Source organism: Hypanus sabinus, chromosome 27, assembly GCF_030144855.1.
Source record: "Hypanus sabinus isolate sHypSab1 chromosome 27, sHypSab1.hap1, whole genome shotgun sequence".
Taxonomy (NCBI): Eukaryota; Metazoa; Chordata; class Chondrichthyes; order Myliobatiformes; family Dasyatidae; genus Hypanus; species Hypanus sabinus.
Window position 1 is genome coordinate 43,501,070 of NC_082732.1, and position 23,259 is coordinate 43,524,328.

A 23,259-nucleotide genomic window follows, 5' to 3' on the forward strand; every position below is an offset into this window, starting at 1 on the left:
TGACACTCTTGAATTTCTGGCATTCTGCCAGTCTTTGTTCACAGTGAAGATTGACACAAAATACTTATTAAGTTCATCCGCCATTTCTCTATCTCCCATTACTACCTCTCCAGCATTATTTTCTAGTTGTCTGATATCCACTCTCATCTCTCTTTTATATTTTATATATCTGAAAAAACTTATTGCATCCTCTTTTATATTACTGGCTAACATACCTTCATATTTCATTTCTCTCTTTATGAGTTTTCTACTTGCCTTCTGTTGGTTTCTAAAAGCTTCTCAATCTTCTACCTTTGCATTAATTTTTGCTTGATTATATGTACTCTCTTTTGCTTTTGTGCTGTCTTTGATTTCCCCTGTCAGCCACAGCTGCCTTATTCTCCCTTCATAAAACCTCCTTATCTTTGGAATGCATCTTTCCTGCTCTTTCTGAATTTCTCCACAGAAACTGCTGCTATTGCTGTTCACCCATCATCCCTGCTCGTGTCTCCCTCCAGTCAACTCTCTCATATCTTTAATTCCCTTTATTCCACTGTAATTATGAAACATCCAACTTTAGCTTCTGCTTCTCAAACTGCAGCGTGGATTCTATCATGTTATGCTCACTGCCTCCTAAGTGTTCCTTTAGTTTAAGTTCCCTAATCAAAATCTGGTTATTACTTATAACCCAATATAGAATTGCTATTCCCCTAGTGAGCTCAGCCACAACAACACACACAAAATGCTGGTGGAACACAGCAGGCCAGGCAGCATCTATAGGAAGAAGCACTGTCGACGTTTCGGGCCGAGATCCTTCATCAGGACTAACCGAAAGGAAAGATAGTAAGAGATTTGAAAGTAGTGGGGGGAGAGTGACAGTGCTTCTCCTGTAGATGCTGCCTGGCCTGCTGTGTCCCACCAGCATCTTGTGTGTGTTGTTGTTTGAATTTCCAGCATCTGCAGATTTCCTCGTGTGGGCTCAGCCTACAAGCTGCTCTCATTAAGGCATCTCATGGCCATTCTACAAATTGCCTCTTGGGATCCAGCACCAACCTGATTTTCCTGATCTTCCCCATTTGCAATATTCCCCTTTTCTAAGTGCTTTCTACCTCCCATTGTAATTCGTAGCCCACACACTGGCCACTGCTTGGAGGCCTTCATGTAACTCCCATTAGGGCCTTTTTAGCCTTGCAGTTTCTTAATTCTACCCACAAGGATTCTACATCTGGTCCTATGTCACCTATTTCTAAGGAATTAATTTCATTTTTTACCAACAGAGCCTCTCTGCCTACCTGCCTGTCCTTTTGAAACAAGGTATATCCTTGAAAGTTAAGCTCCCATTTATGATCTTCTTTCTGCCATGACTCAGCGATGCCCACCCATAACGTCACACCGGCCAATCCCTAATGACGACAAGATTATCTGCCTTATTCCATATACTGCATGCATTCACATGTAACACCTTCAGTCCTGTGTCCATCACCATTTTCAACGTTGGCCCCCCTGTTACCTTTTACCTCATCCCATTGCGTGCAACTTTGCCCTATCATCTGCCTGTCCTTCCTCTACAGTCTCACTACACACAGCATTAGTTGTATACCAACTGTCCCATCCTCAGTACTATCACTCTGGTTCCCACCCCCTCCCACCAAATTAGTTTAAACCCTTCCCCTGCCCATGAGGATATTGGTCACCCTATGGTTCCTGATCTTACTGAATGGCGGGGCAGGCTCGATGGGCCGGATGGCCTACTCCTGCTCCGATTTCTTATGTTATGTGTAGCTCAGTCTTTTTTGTACAGGTCGAACCTTCCCCAGAAGAGATCCCAGTGATCCAGAAATCTGAAACTCTGTCCCTGCACCAATTCCTCAGGCACACATTCATCTGCCAAATCATTCTATATCCTCACTGTGCGTGACACAGGCAGCAATCCAGAGATTACTACCCTGGAGGTCCTGCTTTCCAGCTTTCTCCCTAACCCACTTTATTCTCCCTTCAGGACCTCCTCCCTTTCCCTACCTATGTCACTGGTACCAATGCCTACCACAACTTCCAGCTGTTTACCCTCCCCCTTTAGAAAGTTGTAGACCTAATTTGAGACATCCCTGACCCTGGCATCTGGGAGGAAACATACCATCCGGGCGTCTCTTTTACATCCACAGAATCCTGTGTCTGCTCCCCTAACTATTGAATCCCCTGTCACTACTGCACTCCTCCTCTGCTCCCTTCCCTTCTGAGCCAGGATCAGACTCATTGCCGAAGATCAGGTTGCTGTGGCTTCTCCCGGTAGGTTCTACCTCCCAATAGTTTCCAAAGTAGTACACTTATTACTGAGAGGAACGGCCACAGGGGTACTTTGCGATGGCTGCCTATTCCCTTTCTCTCATCCAATAGTCACCCAAGTACCCGCCCCCCTGTAGCTCCTATCTATCAACTCCTCATTTTCGTCATGGAGCTGCAGCTTCAGTTGATTAACTCAGGGGTGACTACCCCCCTGTAGCTCCTATCTATCAACTCCTCATTTTCGTCATGCAGCTGCATGTTGGTTAACACAGTCTCTAAGGAGCTGCACTTCGTACGGATGGAGCTATCCTGGAGATCTCCCAAAGTTTACACCTCTCACACAAGGAACATGCCATTAACTCTGGACCCATTCTCAGCGCAGTAACAGAAAAAGCAACTTACTAGAAATTTACTTAGAACATCTGCCTAAGTCTGTTCTCAGCTAAGCCTGTTGAGCCAAAGCCTGACCACTTTAACACTGTCCACTCACACAATGGCCACTTACACCTCGCTTCCTTTTACTGGGCCCTGCCGGGTGCCTAATAGTTATGAATGCAGCCTATTGAGAAGTCTCGAAAGCACCTGAGACTTTTTTTAAACCTTGTGTCAAGTCAGCAAATAATGACCTCTCTCTATAATTGCAGACCACCAAAAAGTCCCAAAAGCTCCTGAGCTCTCGCACTGTGTCAACAATCAACAACCTCTCGCACTGATTGTGGCCCGTAATACGTACATCACTGGTATTGCATCCTTTGTAATAAACAAAGAATGATTGAGCTTGTGGAGTGGAATAAATAGTCAATGTTTCAGGACAAGATCCTTCATCAGGACTTCATCCTGACCGTCATTTACCCTTCGTAGAGGTTGCCTAACCTGCTGAGTTCCTCCAGCATTTGCAGAATCTCTTGGAGAGTTATAGAATCATAGGAAAGGACAGCACAGAAATAGGCCCTTCAGTGCCAAACCACTTAAACTGCCTCGTCTCATCAACCTTCATTGGGACCATGGCTCTCCATACCTCTACCATCCATGTCCATAACTGTCCAAACTTCGATCTCGCATGCACTACTTGTCCTGGCAGCTCACTCCATACACTCGTGACCCTCTGAGTGAAGAAGTTTCCCCTCATGTTCCCCTTAAACATTTCACCTTTCAACCTTAACCCATGACGACTGGTTGTAGTCCTGCCCAACCTTAGTGGAAAAAGCCTGCCAGCATTTACCCTACTATACCTCTCAATCTTCTACATTCCAAGGAATAAAGTCCTAACCTATTCAATCTTTCCTTATAACTCAGGTCCAGACCCAGCAACATCCTTGTAAATTTTCCCTGTACTCTTTCAAGCTTAATTACATCTTTCCTGTAGGTAGGTGACCAAAACTGTACACAATGCTCCAAATTAGGCCTCACCATGTTTTATTATATGGCTTCAATATAACATCCCATTTCCTGTACTCAGTACTTTGATTTCTGAAGGGCAATGTGCCATAAGTTTTCTCTACGACCCTATCTACCTGAGACAACACCTTCAATGAATTATGGACCTGTATTGCCAGATCCTTTTGATTTTGTGTTAAAGAATGATTGAATCTGCATCAAGTGAATAAGTGAGCGAAAACTCTTCCCAGCTAAGGGGTTAATAATGTCCATTCACCCAACATATAGTCAGTTGTTTATTTTTATGAACATATCAGGAACTAATCTAAAGAAATAATGAGAAATCTATCGTAGCAAGGTCAGACAAGCCTCAGTAATCAAGCTGCAGTACCAAGATGATGCCAGTATTCATGCTTATTCCGAGATAAGGTTCTGAGCTACCATCAATTTCACTGACGCACGCGAGACCATACGGCTCAAACTCAACAGTCATATCAGAGATAGTAATCACTCACACCACCAGGTTCGAGAACAGTTACTACCCCTCAACCATCAGGCTCCTCAACAAAGGGGGATAATTACACTCATCTACTGAGATGTTAGTTATCTTGTTATTTCATGCTCTCATTATTTATTGTTATATTTGCATTTGGAGAGTCTGCTGTCTTCTATGCTCTACTTGACCTTTCATTGCTCACGTTGCGGTCACTGTTCTCTAGCTTTGCTGAGCATGACTGCAGGAAAACAAATCTCAGGTGACATATGTACTCTGATCATAAAATTTACTTTGAACTTTTATCAGGAGCATAGGGCCCTTAGCATTGTCAATGAGCCCTTCCATCTGTCCAACAATCTGTTTGACCCCTACCATCAGGTGTGGAGGTACTGTAGCATTAGGACAAGGACTGTTAGGATGGGAAACAGCTTCTGCCCCCCAGCTGTAAAACCTACTGAATTCCCTGCTGCCACCCAGGTCTCATCATGTATTTATTTATGAGATACAGCACAGAACAGGCCCAGCCACCCTTCGAGCCATGCTGCCTAGCAATCCCCTAATCCAATCCTAACCCAATTATGAGACAATTTACAATGACCAATTAACCCACCAACCAGTATGCCTTTGGAATGTGGGGGGAAACTGGAGCACCCAGAGGAAAGTCATGTGGTCATGGGGAGAACATACAAACTCCTTACAGGCAGCGGCTGGAAGCAGCATTATATGAAGCGCCAGTAGCGTTAAACTGCTTAGTTTTTAACTTGTGTCATTAGGTTCACCTTATCATTTGTTAATTTATTTCTGGTATTTGTGTTGTGTGTGTGACTTGTATGTACTGCGTTGAGCACCTTGGTCCAGAGGAACATGGTTTTATTTGGTGGTATACGTGTGTACGGTTGAATGGTAATAAACTGAACTTGAACTTGACCGGACAAAGATGCTTCACTAACCTGGTCCATTTACATTTCATGGTCCTCTGACACCAAATGCTCACAATGAGACTCTGAAAAAGACATAACAGACAGTGCCAAAAATTTACTTTTTCAGATATACAAAGAATAAAAGGAAGGCAAGGGAGAACATTGGATCACTGGAGAGGTGGTAATGGGGGACAAAGAAATGGTAGATGAACTTTATAAGCCGTTTGCGACAGGCTTCACTGTGGAAGAGAACAGCAGCATGCCAGAAGTTCGAGAGTATCAGAGGGCAGAAATAAACATAGTCACTATTACTAAGGAGAAGGTGCTTGGGAAGCTGAAATCGATAAAGGTGGATAGGTCTCCTGTCCAGATGGAATACACCCCAGGGTTCTGAAAGAGGTGGAGGCAGTAGTAATGATCTTTCAAGAATCATGAGATTCAAGAATAGTTTTGGAGGACTGGAAAATGGCAAATGTCACTCCACTCTTTAAGAAGGAGGGAGGCAAAGGAAAGGAAATTATAGGCCAGTTAGCCTGACCTCAGTGGTTGGGAAGGTGTTGGAGTCCATTATTAAGTATGTGGTTTCGGGGTACTTGGAGACACGTGATGAAATAGGCCAAAGTCAGCATGGTTTCCTTAAGGGGAAATCTTGACAAATCTGTTGGAATTGTTTGAGGAAATAACAGGCAGGATAGGCAAAGGAGATCGAGGGAATGTTGTTTCTTTGGATTTTCAGAAAGCCTTTGACAAGGTGCTGCTTAACAAGATAAGAACCCATGGTATTACAGGAAAGATTCTGGCATGGATAGAAGATCGACTGACTGGCAAGAGGCAAAGAGTGGGAATAAAGGGGCCCTTTTCTGGTTGGCTGCTGGTGACTAGTGGAGCTCTGCGGGGGTCAGTACTTGGTCTGCTACTTTTCATGTTATATGTCAACGATTTCGATAACGAAATTGCTGGCTTTGTGGCTACGTTTTTGTGGATAAGGAGGTCAGCAGAGGGACAGGTAGTGTTGAGGAAGTAGAGAGGCTACAGAAGGACTTACGCAGATTAGGAGAATGAGCGAAGGAATGGCAGATGGAATACAGTGTTGGGAATTGTATGGTCATGCACTTTGTTAGAAGCAAAAAAAGGAATATATTATTTTCCAAGCAGAGGGTAAATTCAGAAATCATAATTGAAAGAGTCCGAGTGCAATATTCCCTAAAGGTTAACATGCAGACTGAGTTGGTGGTAAGGAAGGAAAATGCCACGTTAGCATTCATTTCGAGAGAAATAGAGTATAAGTCAAGGATGTAATGCTTAGGTTTCAAAGGCATTGTCAAACCACGTTTAGAGTATTGTGATCAATTTTGGGACCTTTACCTGTGAAAGAGTGTGCTGCCATTGGAGAGGGTCCAGAGAAGATATGTGAGAATGATCCTGGGAATGAGAGGGTTAACATATGAGGAGCATTTGATGGCTCTGGGCCTGTACTCACTGGAGTTTAGAGGAATTAGGGCAGATCTTGTTGAAATATCAAATATTGAAAGGCCTAGAAAGAGTGGAAGTGGAGAGGAGATTTCCATAGAGGGGGAGTCTAGGACCAGAGAGCACAATCTCAGAATAGAGGGACATCCATTTAGAACAGAGATGAGAAGGAAATTCTTTAGTCAAAGGGTGGTGAATCTGTGGAGTTCATTGCCACAGGCAGCTGTGGTGGCCAAGTCATTGCATATATTCACAGCAGAGGCTGATAGTTTCAGGGTGTCAAAGATTATGGGAGAAGGCAGAAGATTGCAGTTGAGAGGAGTAATAAGTCAATCAAGATAGAACGGTGGAGCAGACTTGATGGGCCAAATGGCCTGATTATACTCCTTTATCTTATGGTCTAAATAACAGGCTATGACTGGCCTCACACATGTCCCTTAAACTTTCTCTTTTTCACTTTTCACCTATTTATTTATTTATTTGTTTGTTTGTTTGTTTATTTAGAGATACAGCACAGTAACAGGCCCTTCTGGCCCAACAAGCCCACACTGCCCAATTACACCCATGTGACCAATTAACCTATAACGTGATTGTCTTTGGAATGTGGGAGGTTAAACTGCAGCACCCAGAGGTCAAGGGAAGAACATTCAAACACCTTACAGACAGTGGCGGGAATCGAACCAGGGTCGCTGGCTCTGTAGTAGTGCTATGCCACCCACGAAAGAAGACACGAAGAAGATGTGGAATTCTGATCCTGAATCTGATCCTCTTCACGTGTCCTATAGACTAACCCAGAGGCTACTCCAGTCAGAACATTGAATGCAACTGGACCTCAGGAATGAATTAATACAGCCCTGTGTTTGTTTATCAGTTTCTTCGTTTCATTCATTTAATCAGTCACTCTGGTCGTTAGTCTTGAAAATTCAATCACTTGGAGTAACAGCATAGTAACCAGGACGTTCCAGCCCAATAAACCCACAATGCCCAATCACACTCATGTGACCAATTAACCTACTATTAAAAAGAAACATTCAGGGGAGAAATTACAAACACCTTGCTTAGAGCCACGGGAACTGAACCTGGGTCGCTGGCGCTGTGAAAGCGTTACGCTGACCGCTACGCCGCCAGAAGCAGGTGGAATTCTCAATTGGTTCATCTATCAGCAGTTTAAGGACATGCTGATGCAAACACAACTCCAGCCACCTCGTGAACGTAGAAAAAAACGTATGCACGTATGATAATTCCGCTGCATTTACTGTATAGATATAAATAAAGCGCAGAACCAGCATCTAGAGTGGATAAAGCATGAAATCTGTGGTGAATGATGCTGTGTATTTAACAAATCGTGAACATTGTTCCTGGTCGTCTGCAGGTTTATTAACTATAACTCAATGCCAACCTGCTGCCCTAGATTGTTAGCTTAGAGTCAAGAGATTCAGACCCAGAGCTCAGAGGATTCTCCATCACTCAGTCATGGCTTATTTAAAACCATAATGCATAGGAACAGAATAAGGAAATTCAGCTCATTGAGTCTGTTCCACCACTCCATCGTGGCTGATGCCTCCAAAAGGTGGCATCCATCATCAAGGATGCCCGCCATCCATCATCAAGGATGCCCGCCATCCAGGGCATTCCTTCTTCCCATTGCTAGCATCAGGGAGGCACAGAAGCCTGCTGGCATACACGCAACATTTCAGGAACAGCTTCTTCCCCTTCGTTATCAGATTTCTCAATGGACAATAAAACCATGGAAACTACAATGAATAGTTCATGAACACCATCTCACTATTTTCCACTCTTTTTGCTCTTTTTATTTATTTAGTATATATTTTCATTGTAATTTATAGTAATTTTATGTATTGCATTGAACTGCTGCCACAAAACAACAAATTTCATGACATGTCAGTAGTAATAAACTTGATTCCAATCCAATCTTCAGGCAGTAACACTAATAAAAGAAATGATAGATTGTCATTAGAACAACAGTAATTCATTCAACTTCATCCAAGCACAAATCTCCACCGCAGTGCCTCAAACTTGCAATGAAAAATATCTTTTGGTTAATCTAATTTGTTCTGTGAAAGGGAAGTCAAAGATTTTCCAGAATTCTCCAAGGGAAGTGTATTTAGTAGTCACCATATCATTGTATTAAAGGAAGGAAGGTCCGCATCATCTGTTTTAGCTCCCATCCATCGGGCAGGAGTTACTGAGGCCCCACACCACCAGGCTCAATAATTGTTACTTCTCTTCAAGTGTTTAGTTCTTGAGCCACTTGACAAAACTTTAATTACTATCCCATTATAGCAACATTATCCTCTCGTTCTTTAGCCCTTTAACTCTTCCACCTAACACCACCCAGCTTTCTTACTTCATTCTCACCTCCCAATCAACTCAACTTCTCCCTCACCTGCTTTCACCTATTGTACTCCTCATCCACCGCCACCTTCTTATTCTGGCTTCTTCCCAGTTCTTTCCAGCTCTGATGAAGGGTCAGCCAAAACGTTGACTGTTTAGTCATTTTCATACATGTTGTCTGACCTATTGAATTTCTCCAGCATTTTGTGTTTGTAGCAACATTTTATTTATTTATTAAGATACAGTGTCCATCTGGGCCTTTGAGTCATGCCACCTAGCTATCTCCAGATTTAATCTGAGCCTAGTCGTGCGACAATTTACAATGATCAATTAACCTACCAACCAGTACATCTTTGGACTGTGGGAGGAAACTGGATCACCTGGCAGAAACCCACGGTGTCAAGGAGGAGAACATCTAAACTCCTTACAGGCAGTGGCGGGAATTGAACCCGGGTTGCTGGTACTGTGGAGCGTTGTGCTAACCACTACAATACCGTGCCACATTTTGTGGCCACTTTGATCACTTTGCACTAAAATGGACAACAGTATTTTGTTCTGATTGTGTCCTTTCTAATAAAAAATATGTACAATTTATATTTTTTCTTGTTAATGCTGCTTATATGATGTTATGTGTAAATTCTTCATTGCACCCTCATATGTTACATGTTGTGCATGAATTATATACCCTGTCTTGTGTATCTTGGTTCAAAGGAACATTGTTTCTTTTGGTGGTATGCATTTATACAGCTGAAAGACAATAAACTGAACTTGTGTACATGACAATAAACTCGATTTCGATTCTGACATTGAATAAGCAGTAGATAAAGGTTTCTGGTGAAATAGACATTCATGAGCCTCTGAACTACATGTGGATGTGAATGATCTCAAAATCTCTCCATTAATTATCCATTATGCCTGAAGCACATGACTGTGATTAAGGCAAGGATTATTAGTAACATCTATATATTTAGTAAATTAGTAACATTTATATATTTAGTAAATTGCATAGCTCTCCTAAATCTTGAGGCTTTGGAGAGACAACTCCTTTCCTTATGCTTTTCCTTGCAGCATCAAAATTACATTTCTGATGAACAACATTCCACATTTGCTTAGTTTTCATCATTACACTTTTTTTTTAAATTATAGAGATAAAAGCTTAGAACATACATACAGCATAGAGCATAGAGCAGTTCAGACCCTTCAGCCCAACATGTCGTTAGACCTTCTAACCTACTCTAAGATCAATCTAACCTTTCTCTGCTACATAGACCTCCATTTTTCATCATCCATTTAAGAGTTTCTTAAATGCCCCTAATGTATCTGCTTTTACCACCACCCCTGGCAAGTGCACCCAGCACACACTGTGTAAAGAAATTACCTCTGATATCCTCCCTATACATTTCTGCAATTACCTTAAAATCGTGCCTTCTCAAATTAACAATCTCTGTCCTGGGAACCAGTCTCTGTGTGTCCACTCGATCTACGCCTCTTATCTTATTGTACACCTCTGTCAGGTCACTTCTCATCCTCCTTCGTCCCAAAGAGTAAGACCTCAGCTCACTCAACCTATCCTCCTGAGGCATGCTCCCTAATCCTGGCAGCATCCCGGTAAATCTCCTCTGCAGCCTCTCTAATCCAGGCAGCATCCCGGTAAATCTCCTCTGCAGCCTCTCTAATCCAGGCAGCATCCTGGTGAATCTCCTCTGCACCCTCTCTAATCCAGGCAGCATCCTGGTGAATCTCCTCTGCACCCTCTCTAATCCAGGCAGCATCCTGGTGAATCTCCTCTGCAGCCTCTCTAATCCAGGCAGCATCCTGGTAAATTTCCTCTGCACCCTCTCTAATCCAGACAGCATCCTGGTGAATCTCCTCTGCACCCTCTCTCATCCAAGCAGCATCCTGGTGAATCTCCTCTGCACCCTCTCTAATCCAGGCAGCATCCTGGTGAATCTCCTCTGCACCCTCTCTAATCCAGACAGCATCCTGGTGAATCTCCTCTGCACCCTCTCTAATCCAGACAGCATCCTGGTGAATCTCCTCTGCACCCTCTCTAAAGCTTCCACGTCCTTCCTATAATGAGGGGAGCAAACTGAAAACAATATTCCTCATCTGAGAGTTTTAGAGAGCTGCAACATTACCTCACTGTACTTGTAAATTAATTTTCTTACATTTCCCCAAAGTGTTAACAGCCATTCTCCCCGCATGGCAAGATTCACACTTGCACATAGAATCGTGAACTACAAAGAGAGAACACAGAACATTACCTCACAGTACGGACCCTTCAGCCCACCATCTTGTACTCTAATCTAACCCTTCCCTCCCCTCCGGAGAGGTTAGGCAAACCGGAATTGTGTTTTTAATAAAAGAGTTTCAGAGATTGAGGGAAGACCAAATGGAAGTTTACAAGAATTATGGGAGACATCGAGATGGAACATAGTCAGAATCTTTTTCTCTCTCGGTGTAGAGGTACTGGAAGACATACATTTATGGTGAGAGACGTAGGGTTAAAGGAGATATGTGGGGCAGATTTTTTTTTACACTGTGCTGTTGGGTATAGTGGTGGAAGCCAACAGTAATAGTTTTAAAGAGGCTGTTAAACATGCAGGGGATGGAGTGCTCAGAATCACGTATATTCTGCAGATGCTGGAAATCTACAGCAACACACAAAATGCTGGCGGAACTCTGCGGCTCAGACAGCATCTATGGAGGGAAATGGAAAGTCGGTCGGCTGCCTATTTCATCCACTGAGCAGCTTAGTTCCTCCAGCTTTGAGCGTGTTGCTGTAGTTTAGTTTGTCATCATTCCAGTGCAGGTGTTCCTGTTCTGTAACCTGCCCTGTTCTATGTACCACACTTGGTGAGACACAGAAAGACACACACACACACACACACTCAGATACATACCTGTTGAGACACACAGACACACATATACACACACTTGGTGAGACACAGAAAGACACACTCAGACACACACACACACACACTTAGATACATACCTGTTGAGACACACTGACACACATACATACACACACACACACACATACACACACACAATTACAACAGATGCACACACATCTACAGCCTTAGACAGTAAAGCTTACACATTTTCCTTCCTACGCAACACAGGAGCTCACCCACATACAGACGCAAACATCCACCCTCACACCCACTCCCTCCTCGCTCTCTCTCTCAGACGCACACACATCAACTACAGGCAAACCTCAAGCCCACCTCTCACTACAGAGCACACTGACACGGCGAGGCACACAAAATACATTCACTAGTACACAGCCTGACCGTGCACAAACATCGTGTCACGACAATGCCTCACCTCCAAGGCTGATTTGACGCCAACCTCAGCAGGAACTGACGCCAATCGGGTTATAAGCATCACTCACTCACTCACACACACACCGGAGTAACAGTAAACTGACAGCGGGCGTTTCGCTTGATGGGAAAAGTTAAACAAATCACGGTGTGAACTTTCCCTCGGGACAGCGCGCCCATCGCTTTCAGCGAAGCGGTATTCTGAGACCCTCCGGCTCCAGAGACGAAGGACGCTGAGAGTATGTGAACGCCGATTACCAATCCCTTCCAACCTGTACTCCGAACCGTGAGTACTGAAGATTGCCTGATCTGTAGCGGCATTTGAATTCCATCCGGAGAATTTCATGGACAGGGCTTCAGAGAAGAGATGGTCAACGAACAACGCGTGTGATCCCCGGCTGTGTGTTTGTGGGTGTTCCCCCGATTCTGGGCACGGGTGAAAGCCACACCTCCCCGTTCAAGAGGCGGGGTACCGGGTGCTGGAAGGAGGGAGGGAGGGGCGAGTGTTCCGAGGCAGCTGGCCACTCGCCGTCTCGGAGCCCCAGCGAGCCGGCCATGCTGCCGTGGCGGAGGGGCAAAGCGGTGCTGGCGGAGGATGAGGGGCGGCGGAAAGCGAAGCGGTGGCTGTCCGAGCGCTCGTTGCTTGCCTCGGTGGCCCGGCGGGCTTGCCCAGCTTTCTGGTCCGACCGCCCTCTCCAGCGGCTCGGAGGGATCTTCAAGCGCCGCCGGCGCAAGGTCCAGTTGAACAGGGACAACCCGAGCCACAGCGTGCGCTACCTGGGCAATGCGGTGACCCTGCGGGCCAGGGGTGAAGGTTGCACCGACCAGGTGGTGAGTAAGATCTGGGCCAGGAGCGACCAGGGCACGGCCGGGGCGCGGATGCAATTGACGGTCGGGCCGCATGGGATCCGCCTGTGCCCCACCGACCCCTGCGGCGGCCACTCGGGCCATCTGTACTTGCTGCGCCGGATCACCCACTGTGGAGCCGACGTCCAGCGCCCCCAGGTCTTCGCCTGGGTCTACCGGCACCAGCTTAAGAACAAGGCGGTGTTGCTGCGATGTCACGCCGTTCGGCTGAGCAAGGCGACCAAAGCCCGGGACGTCGCCCTCTTCCTGCTGCGCACCTCCAGCTCGGCGCTCGACGATTTCAAGCGGCTCAAGAGGCTGGAGGACGCCCGGCACCGGCGACAGGAGCGGCTCGGGGACCCTGCATTGCCCCTGGCTCCGCTCCGGAGGCTGCTCAACTCACCGTGCCCGTACCGGGCGGGCTCCGAGCGCTGGAGGAACCCGGCGGCGCTCTGCTCCATCGCCGAAGACGCGGCGGGCGAGCAGGAGGACGATGAGCCCGACGTCGGTGGCATCTCCCGGCGGATCGACTCCTGCACCATCGCCGACGAAGCTCCAACCCACCCGGACGGCCACTCTAAGGCGGCTTCGCCAGGCTCTAACTGATCTCTCCACCGAGGGTCCCGAGGACAACAGGAGGCGTACCGACCTCCAACCCTTCTTGTTTTCTCCCCACTCTGTTCTCCAGGTACTCCACCTCCTCTCCCACTTTACAACCCTACCCCTCCACTTCATTTGCCTACCCCTCCGTTCCCTCTTTGCTCCCTCACCCCTCCAGCTCCAACACTCTTTCCTCCAATCCCCTTCCCCCGACTCACTTCCAACCCATTCGCCCACTCTCACCCCACCCTCGCCTTGAATTCTGACCCAGATTCCTCTCCCCCCCCCCACCCTGAACCCACGCTCCCTCCTTTCCCACTCTCTGTCCCCTGCCCAGATCCCACCAGGGCAGAAAGAGTCAGCGGGCAGCCGGTGAATCGGGATAGGATCGCACCAGACTAACGCCGCTCATTTCGGACAATACCCACCCGGCTCGGAGGCCGCTGACAGATCGGCTCTGCGATACAAGAAGGAACCTTAAATGCCGGTTTACCATGCCGCTGCCAGGCTCGAGTCACAGGAGCGAAATGCATGTTCTGAACAGCTTTAGAAACTGTTTTTACCAGCGAAGTGTTTGAGACACGCGAGTATGAACTGACTGGTAAACTTCTGGGGAAAGTGAAGTTGTTCGTTGATTGGGGTCAGGGCCCGGAGCTACCGGGTGACCCATTCGTTGGTTCAGAGGGTGAAGTTACCAAGCGGCCTCTGTCAGTAGTCCCGTGGACAGACGCGCAACCTCACGGCAGGGCGAAGAGGAAATGGAACCGGTCGGGCTGTGATGCTGGAGAATTAAGAGGCTGCAAATGCCCGAATCTGGGGCGACTCTCCAAAAGCTGGGGGAACTCAGCGGGACCAGCAGCGTCTGTGGGGAGCATTCCCCTCCACAGATTCAGCCTGAGTCCATCCATCTGTTGCTCCAGACTCCGGCATCTGATGTCCCTCGTGTCCCCCTGAGACCTTAAGACACAGGAGCAGAATTAGGTCATTCGGCCCATCAAGACGCTCTGGCACTCCACAATGGCTGATTTATTTCCCCTCTTAACCCCCATTCTCCTACCATCTCCCCGTGACCTTTGACGCCCTGTCTGATCAAGAAACCCATCAACCTGCGTTTTAAACATACCCGATGATTTGGCCTCCGCAGCCCTCTGTGGCAATGAATGCCACTGTCACTGGCCTCCGGCTAAAGAAATTCCTCCTCACGCAGGTCTTACAAGTCGGTGTATACGTTAAAACTCATTTATGGGTTATTTTCCCAGGGCATCAAGGGACAGGAGAAATGAGTGTGCGCGACGCGCACCCGGAGCGGATCTGGCCCCACTCCGTTCACGGCGAGTCAAACCGGACCGCGCCTCCAACCCCAAATCTTGTTCTTACCTACAGTACGACGAAGTCCGTGTAGTCGTGCCCCGAAGTTAGTGTATTTCTCCATCATAGTTCTGAGTTCTGATTTATCCTGCTGGATGCAATGTTCAGCCCTGAACAAAGCGAACTCACCCACCACCGGTCCTCAAAGAGTTTCTCGGCTGAGCTTAACATTCAAGATTGTTTAACTAATTTCCTGTAATAAGTGTAAAGAAGAACGAAGTAACTCCGGATCCAATCAGCAGAAAAAAACCCCCACACACAATAAGATAAAGAACACAATAATAAAAACCAATAAATATAAATACATAAGATAGCTTCTATACATTGATTGTATGTCCATAAAGTGATGCTAGGCATAGGAGTGTCTGTTCCTAAGGTAACCAACAGGAAATGATAAAGTAGTGGTGGTTGGGGGTGTGGAGGGGTGGGTTAGCGGGTGGAGGTGTTGATCAGCCTTACTGCTTGGGGAAAGTACCTGCTTTTGAGTCTGGTGGTCCTGGTGTGGATGCTACATAGCCTCCTCCCTGGTGGGAGTGGGGCAGACAGTCCATGAGCAGGGTGGGTGGGATCCTTCATGCTCTACCTAGGGCTGGTGATTTGATTTGTCCTGCTGCTTTCACTTCCCGTATTTGTTGGATGTATGGTATTCTTTAAACTTTGCATGTTAAAACACGACTTGGCCCATGTGCAGAGCAGGCGTTGGCCCGTACATTGAAAAGAGATCTTACCTACCTGAATGTTAAGCAATTGTCTAGCAAGAGTGTTTTAACTCTGGAGGCCAATATGTGTAAATACACAGAACAGTTGAACTGAAATGAATTATAAATAAAATTACTAATCTTTGGCTAACTTGGCACATGTTCTGTGAGATTATTTATTAATAGGCATTAAAGGTATCATGGTAGTGACCCTGATATTCGGGGCATTTTGGAATTGAGAGTTCAACTCCTGTGCCATGAATCACCCGGAGGACCCTCCGGTGGGTCTGTTGCATGAAGTAGATCCTAAGGTCTGGAAGGACCAGTGTTTCCCAAGGACTTTTGAATGGGTCTTGATTATGGGAACGAACAATCACTCGAGTCGAGTATGAAGATCTCCTAAGGGGTTGTCTATTGGTGGGTCCATGCTGATCCAGGATCCACATATCCAAGTTGTTAAGGTAGATTCCCTTAGTCGAAGTTGCCAATGCTTGACCTTGTTCAACATAAGACCTTAAGATATAGGAGCAGAATTAGGCCATTTAGCCTATCAAGTCTGCTCTACCATTTCATCATGGCTAATCCATTTTTCCTCTCAACCCCAATCTTCAGCCTTCTCCCTGTATCTCTTCATGTCCTGACCAGTCAAGACTCTATCAACATCTGGCTTAAATATACATAAAGACTTGGTCTCCACAGCTGCCTGTGGCAAAGAATTCCACAGATCCACCTCTCTGGCTGAAGTCCATTCTAAAAGGACACCCTTCTATTCTGAGGCTGTATCCTCTGGTCTTAGACTCTCCCAACATAGGAAACATTCTCTCCACATCCACTCAATCAAGGCTTTTCACTATTTGATAGGTTTCAGTTAGATCACCCCTCATTCTTCTGAATTCTAGTGAATATAGGGCCAGAGCCATCAAACACTCTTCGTACGACAAGCCATTCAATACTGGAATCATTTTTGTGAACCTCCTTTGAACCCTCTCCAGTTTCAGCACATCCTTTCCAAAATAAGGGGCCCAAAACTGCTCACAATATTCCAAAGTGAGGCCTCACCAGTGCTTTATAAATTCTCAACATTACATCCTTGCTTTTATATTCTGGTCCTCTTGAAATGAATGCTAACATTGCATTTGCCTTCCTCACCTCAGACTCAACCTGCAAATTAACCTTTGGGAATCCTGCACAAGGATTAACATGGGGAGGCTGATTATGGGCAGCCATCAGTCAGGATCTGGTGATGTGGAATGCAAGAAGCCTAGGGACCCTTCCCCTGTATTCACTGCCATTGTGACGTGCCATCATATAGTGACATATATGTACTTCGATAATAAACTTATTTTGAACTTTGAACCTGAGTTTCACCTCATTGTGGCAGTAGAGGAGGCCACGGACAGGCACTTTGGAATGAGAATGGGAAATCAAAGACCCTTCCCACACCTGTTCTCACCTATCACCTATCAATCTTCTCCACCTATCAATCCACCTGTCTCTATCTACCTACACACCCAGCCATTTGCATGATATACGTGCACAGATGCTTGATACTATTTTTAACCAGCTCAGGAGAAACTATTGCATGCTACAGCTCTGCACATGCAAAACTCTCCAATTTATTCTCTTGGCATGCTATTCTGCAATGTTTCGGGCTAATTAACTCAAAATGAGTTTATTTTTATGAAAACGGTTCCCAATGCCAAGATGCAAAACTGACTTGGAATTAGGCTATGATCAAAATGTCAGGGGCCTTCCAGTATTTTCAGTGATGCACGGGGGTATTTATTCCCAGCCAGCCAGACAGGTGGTGAATATTATTTGCACAGGATGAGCATACTAATTAAATGAACATGAATAATTATCAGACATCATGGTGCAACAGCAACGCGTCTGACTTTGGGCCAGAAGGTTGGGCATCGAATCATGTTGGGGTCATAATCACTGAGCCAGATTTTGGGTGGACAGCAGAGTAGCATTTAACACGATGCTATTACAACTCGGGGCATTGGAGTTTGGAGTTAAATTCCAGCGTCCTCTGTATGGAGTCTCTGTGAAATGTGTACATTTTCTCCAGGTGCTCCAGTTTCCTCCCAGAGTCCTGGGACATACTGTTTAGTGAGTTAATTGGTCATTGTAAATTGTCCTGTGATTAGGCTGCGGTTACATTGGGGTTGTCAGTGGTCATTTGACAGTGCAGCTTGAAGGGCCATAAGGGCCTATTCAGTGCTGTATCTCTAAATAAATAAATAACATAAATAAGAGGAAAGGGTTTGAGATTCAATTCCATTTATTTGTACTTGATGGGAATAGATTTAAATTATTTTTAGTTGTCGTGGTTGACTGCTGTAATGTTCTTACAATTTATTTGCCTTGGCCATTCAGGTGGCATTAATGTCTAGTGGGGAAATCATCATGGCTTTTCACAATCTCGTAATTTCAGGAGATTATCTCCACAGACAAACAATGAAAAGCAATAAACTGCTTTTGAAACTCTGCAGCCAGCCACTCAGAATCAACAAAGTGCTTTATGACAGCTACCCGCTTCAGTGCTCGTCAAATCAAACTATTTGAAAAATTCTATGTCAATTATTCTTAATTAAACAATGGTTAGGAATATGCAGGAAAAAAAAAGTAAGGGACATCAAGCACAGATAAGAAAGCTCTGAAGCCCTGGTCCATTACAGATAGGAAAAGCACAATTTCTTAATGCTTCCATGCCTAGTAACACTCTGAGTTTGAGTTGTGGTGTTCCATTATCGGCGTCTATACCGAAGATCAAAGCCCAAAAGTCAATTGGAACTCATGGCTCGATGGCCACAGCCTGGAGGTTTGAGGCCTTTCCTGGAGTTGGAGGACTGTCCTTGCGTGTGGGTGGAAGGGAGGGAGGTAGAGACAGAGGAAAGGGGCTTATTTTCTTGCTTGTAGTGTTCCATTTTGTTCAAATTTTATGTAACTTTATTAATAAAGTATATCTATATCAACATACACAACCCTGAGTTTCATTTCCTTGTGGGCATACTCAATAAATCCATAGAATACTAACCATAACGGATTCAATGGAAGATCATGGCATTTTGAGTGTTCAACCAATGTGGAAAAGACAACAAACTGCAAATACAAAAAGAAAAATATAGATAAGCAATAAATATTGAGAACATGAGATGAAGAGTCATTGTAAGAGAGTTCATTGGTTGTGGGAACATTTCAGTGATGGGGCAAGTGAAGTTTCCCCTTTGGTTCAAGTGCCTGATGGTTGCAGGGTTGTAGGTCCCTGAACCTGGATGGTGTGGGTCCTGAGGCTCCTGTAACTTCTTCTTGATGGCAGCAATGAGAAGAAAAGTTTAAGTTATAAGTGCTTTGTCAATCAGCCATTCACAAGGGGCAGCATAGTACTGTGGTGATTAGCACAATGCTTTACAACACAGGTGACCCAGCTTCAATTTCTGCCGCTGTCTGTAAGGAATTTATACATTCTCACTGTGATTGCACGGGTTTCCTCCAGATGCTCCGGTGTCCACCCACGGTCCAAAGACGTACCAGTTGGTAGGTTAATTACTCATTGTAAATTGATTAGACGAGGATTAAATCGGAAGTTGCTGGGCGGAGCACCTCGAAGGGCCGGAAGGGCCTGTTCCATGCTGTATCTCAATAACTAACTAAATAAACGTACACTGCCAAACAAAACAACATTACTCCAAACCAAGATCCCCAACACAGTACACAGAACTCACACACAACAAAGTAATAGCTCCGCAAATAACAAATAATAAGGTGCATTTACAGCGCAAGTTCAAAGGTTAACAGTAAAACTCTGCTGGCGTTTCATACGTGACAAGACCCGGGTGGTGGCAGGGAGTGCAGTAGACTCACAGCCTGGAGGAAGAAGCTGTTTCCCATCCTCACAGTTCTTGTCCTAATGTTGAGGTACCTTCTGCCTGATGGTAAACCGCTGAACATTGTGGACATGCTGTGTTGGCTCTGGAATACGTGTGACACTTGCGGACTGCCCTGGCACATTCTCAGGTGTGTTGGTTGTTAACGCAAATGACACATTTCTCTGTATGTTTCAATATCAACATCACCAGCATGATGTGTTGTGTCATATGACATAGATGATCATAGTCTTTTGACCATGATTGTTCTTGGCAAATTTTTCTACAGAAGTGTTTTGCCATTGCATTCTTCTGGGCAGTGTCTTTAAAAAAACAGGTGACCCCAGACATTATCAATACTCTTCAGAGATTGTTTGTCTGGTGTCAGTGGTCACATAACCAGGACGTGATATGCACCAGCTGCTCACATGACCCGCTCCCATGGCTTCACATGACCCAGATCAGACAAGGGGGAGGCACTAAGCAGTTGCTACACCTTGTCGGAGGGCGACCTGTGGGCTAGCAGAGGGAAGGAGTGCCTTACACCTCCTTTGGTAGAGACGTTTCTACAGCTCAGAAACAGGCCCTTCAGTCAATCCAGCCCATGCTGCCTTGTCTCATCGACTTGCACCTGGACTATAGCTCTCCATACCTTCCTATCAACGTATTTATCCAAGTTTCTCTTAAAGGTCTTAAATTGGACCTGCATCCACCACTTCCACTGGAAGCTCCTTCCACACTCTCACTATCCTCCGAATGAAGGTTCCCCCCCCCCCCCCCGCCAGTTCCCCATAATTATTTCACCTTCTGCCCTTAACCCATGACCTGGAGTTTTAGTCTCACCCAACCTCAGTGGAAAAGGCCATCTCATTTTTGCCCCGTCTATATCCCTCATTATTTTAATTGCCTCTATCAAATCTCCCCTCCTTCACTCGAGGGAACCTTGCCTACCAATTGTCAGGTTTTTCAATTAGAGTTTAATCCTGGCTGCTGGGATTAAGGTAATTAAAACTGCACCGTCCAGGAAAATTGAGATGACCAGTCGCATCTTGGGAATAAATAAAGATGAGCAAATCAGCAGAAGCATCCTATGGGATAAAGAACTGTCTAAATTGCCAACATAAAAAGGTATAATTTTGACCGGCATATCCAATTGCAAAGTCAGTGCAGATATCAGTAATCTCCACTGAAGCACGACCGTGCAAACAGCTGGCGTCCTTTTATCATATAACGTACAATATCGAACATTACAGCATAGAACAGGCCCTTCGGCCCACCATGGTGTGTTGCCCTTTTAACTTACTCTAAGATCAATCTAAGCCTTCCCTCCCCCATGTTCGTCCATTTTTCTGTCATCTATGAGAGTCCTTTATATGTTCCTAATGTACCTGCCTCTAACACCACCCTGGCAGGGCGTTCCATGTATCCACCATTCTTTATGTAAAAACCTTACCTCTGACATTCCTCCCCACCATACTCTCCTCCAAAGACCTTAAAATTATGACCCCTTGTACTAGCTACTTCTATTCCAGGAAAAAAGTCTCTGACTGTCTAGTCTATCAATGCCTCAGCATCTTATACATTTCTAACAACTCACCTCCAATTCTCTTTTGTTCAAAAGAGAAAAGCCCCAGCTTGCTCATCCTCTCCTAATAGGACATGCTCTCTAATCCAGGCAGCATCCTGATGAATCCTCCCTGTGCCATCTCTAAAGCTTCCTATATTGAAGCAATCAGAACTGAACACAATACTCCAAGTGTGCTCTAACCAGAATTTTCTAGAGCTGCAACGTTACTGTGTGGCTCTTGAACTCAGTGTCCCATGTAACATCCCACCAAATATGAATCCTAATGGTTAATCCCATTGAAATCAATTTGTAGTGTGCAGTTGTAGAACACTATGTGAGGCATAAAAATTGGTATTATTTAAGACCTTTTATTAATGTGAGTCTTTTAAATGACTATAATGCATCTTCCTCTACCCCCATTCCTGGCTGCAATAACCATGTGTTACAACAGTGATGTGCAGAAGAGCATCTCTGAATGCACAACATGTTCCATACATTTACCACTCCCTGGGTTAAAAAATCATCTGGCAGCAACTCAATGCATTAAAGCATGCAGACATGGTCAAGAGGTTCAGTTGTTGTTCAGACCAAACTTCAGAATGGGGGAGGAATGTGATCTAAGTGACTTTGACTGTGCAATGATTGTTGGTGCCAGATGGGGTGGTTTGAGTATCTCAGAAACTGCTGATTTCCTGGGATTTTCACGCACAACAGTCTCTGGAGTTCACAGATGGTGCAAGAAACAAAAACATCCACTGAGGGGTAGCTCTGTGGGTGAAAATACCTTGTCAATGAGAGGTCAGAGGAGAATGGCCAGACTGGTTCCAGCTGACAGGGAGGTGACAGTAACTCAAATAACCACACGTTACAAGTGGTGTGCAGAAGAGCATCTCAAAATGCCCAACCCACCGAACCTTGAAGACGAAGACCACAAATATACACCTGGTGGCTACTTTATTAGGTAGAGAAGGTACCTAATAAAGTGGCCACTGTGTGTATAAAAGCAAATTACTTCTGCAAGATGTATATTAGCTAACCAGCTAACCTGCTAACCAGCTAACCTGCCCCTTTTGGAGATTGCTAATGCCTTTGGGTGGATGAAAGTCCATGGAAGGATGAAGAACTCTTGGGGAAAAAGGGGAAGTTCCTGATTAAAGGTCTCGGCCGAAAAGTTAACTGTTTATTCTTCTTCATAGATGCTGCCTTGATGGAGAGAATGTCCAGGGTGGGAGGGGTCTTTAATTATGCCAGCTACTTTACTGAGACGGAGGGAAGTGTAGACAGAGTCCACGGAGGGGAGGCTGTTTTCTGTAATGTGTCCACAACTCTCTGCAGTTTCATGCAGTCACATGCAGAGCAGTTGCCATCCCAAGCCATGATATATCACCGGTGAGGGTCAAAGAAAACATGCTGAATTGCTTTAGCCTCCTGAGGAAGAAAGGACTTCCTGTTTGGATGATCTCATCTCCAACTGCTGGAGCAGTGGAAGTATCTCCCCTTTTCCACACACAAAATGAGGAAGGGCTTTCTTCCACTTCCCTCTGCTCCTATTGACCCTCTACCTCCAAGACACATTGTAATTCTGCTCTGTAAACAGACCTCCACTGTCTAAGGAATTCCTGTCAAAATCATATTTAAATGACGGTTAGGATAAATGGGGACATGCCAATTTCTTCAGCCTCCTGAGGAAGTGAAGGTGTTGGTGAACTTTCTTGGCCTTGACGTCTATGTGCTCACATTATCACCTTCCATAGCTGCTGCCTGACCTGTTGTGCTCCTCCAGCAGTTCGTTTGTACTTCACAGTTGGGTAGTTGCCTCTTGGATATCGTGTTACATCAAGGTGCTGTCTGTCTTCTCAACAACTGCGTGGAGAAGGACAGATGAAATGCTCCAGTGTTTACTCTCATCCACCATGGCAGTGTAAGTGGCTACTAAATAACTAATCTCACGCTTCCCTCTGGGACCGTGCTGCACAGATTAATGACCTCCTGGTGATCACACCACAAAATCTCTTCAATAATCTCTGAGACGCCTCAGTAAGAGGCATCCGATAAACCTACTTACTTACACTTTTTGCAATCGAACCTTAGAAAGCTTATGA

The 23,259-nt window shown here is 45.4% G+C and overlaps 1 protein-coding gene and 1 long non-coding RNA gene across 2 annotated transcripts in view; both read left to right on the forward strand.

Annotated features, from left to right (window-relative positions):
• Positions 1-9,818, forward strand: part of LOC132382272 (uncharacterized) — a 25,422-nt gene extending 15,604 nt beyond the window's left edge. The window contains exon 3 of the long non-coding RNA XR_009508263.1: positions 7,030-9,818. This is a non-coding gene — a long non-coding RNA (uncharacterized LOC132382272). The remainder of the gene's footprint in view (positions 1-7,029) is intronic.
• Positions 9,819-12,255: 2,437 nt separating this feature from the next.
• Positions 12,256-16,942, forward strand: fam43b (family with sequence similarity 43 member B). Its single transcript, XM_059952346.1, has one exon. The coding sequence runs from the start codon at positions 12,762-12,764 to the stop codon at positions 13,656-13,658; it is 897 nt and encodes a 298-aa protein (XP_059808329.1). The 5' UTR covers positions 12,256-12,761; the 3' UTR covers positions 13,659-16,942.
• Positions 16,943-23,259: the final 6,317 nt, after the last annotated feature.

Coding starts and splice junctions, on each gene's coding strand:
- fam43b (XM_059952346.1), top strand. CDS start 12,762: ATGCTGCCGTGGCGGAGGGGCAAAGCGGTGCTGGCGGAGGATGAGGGG.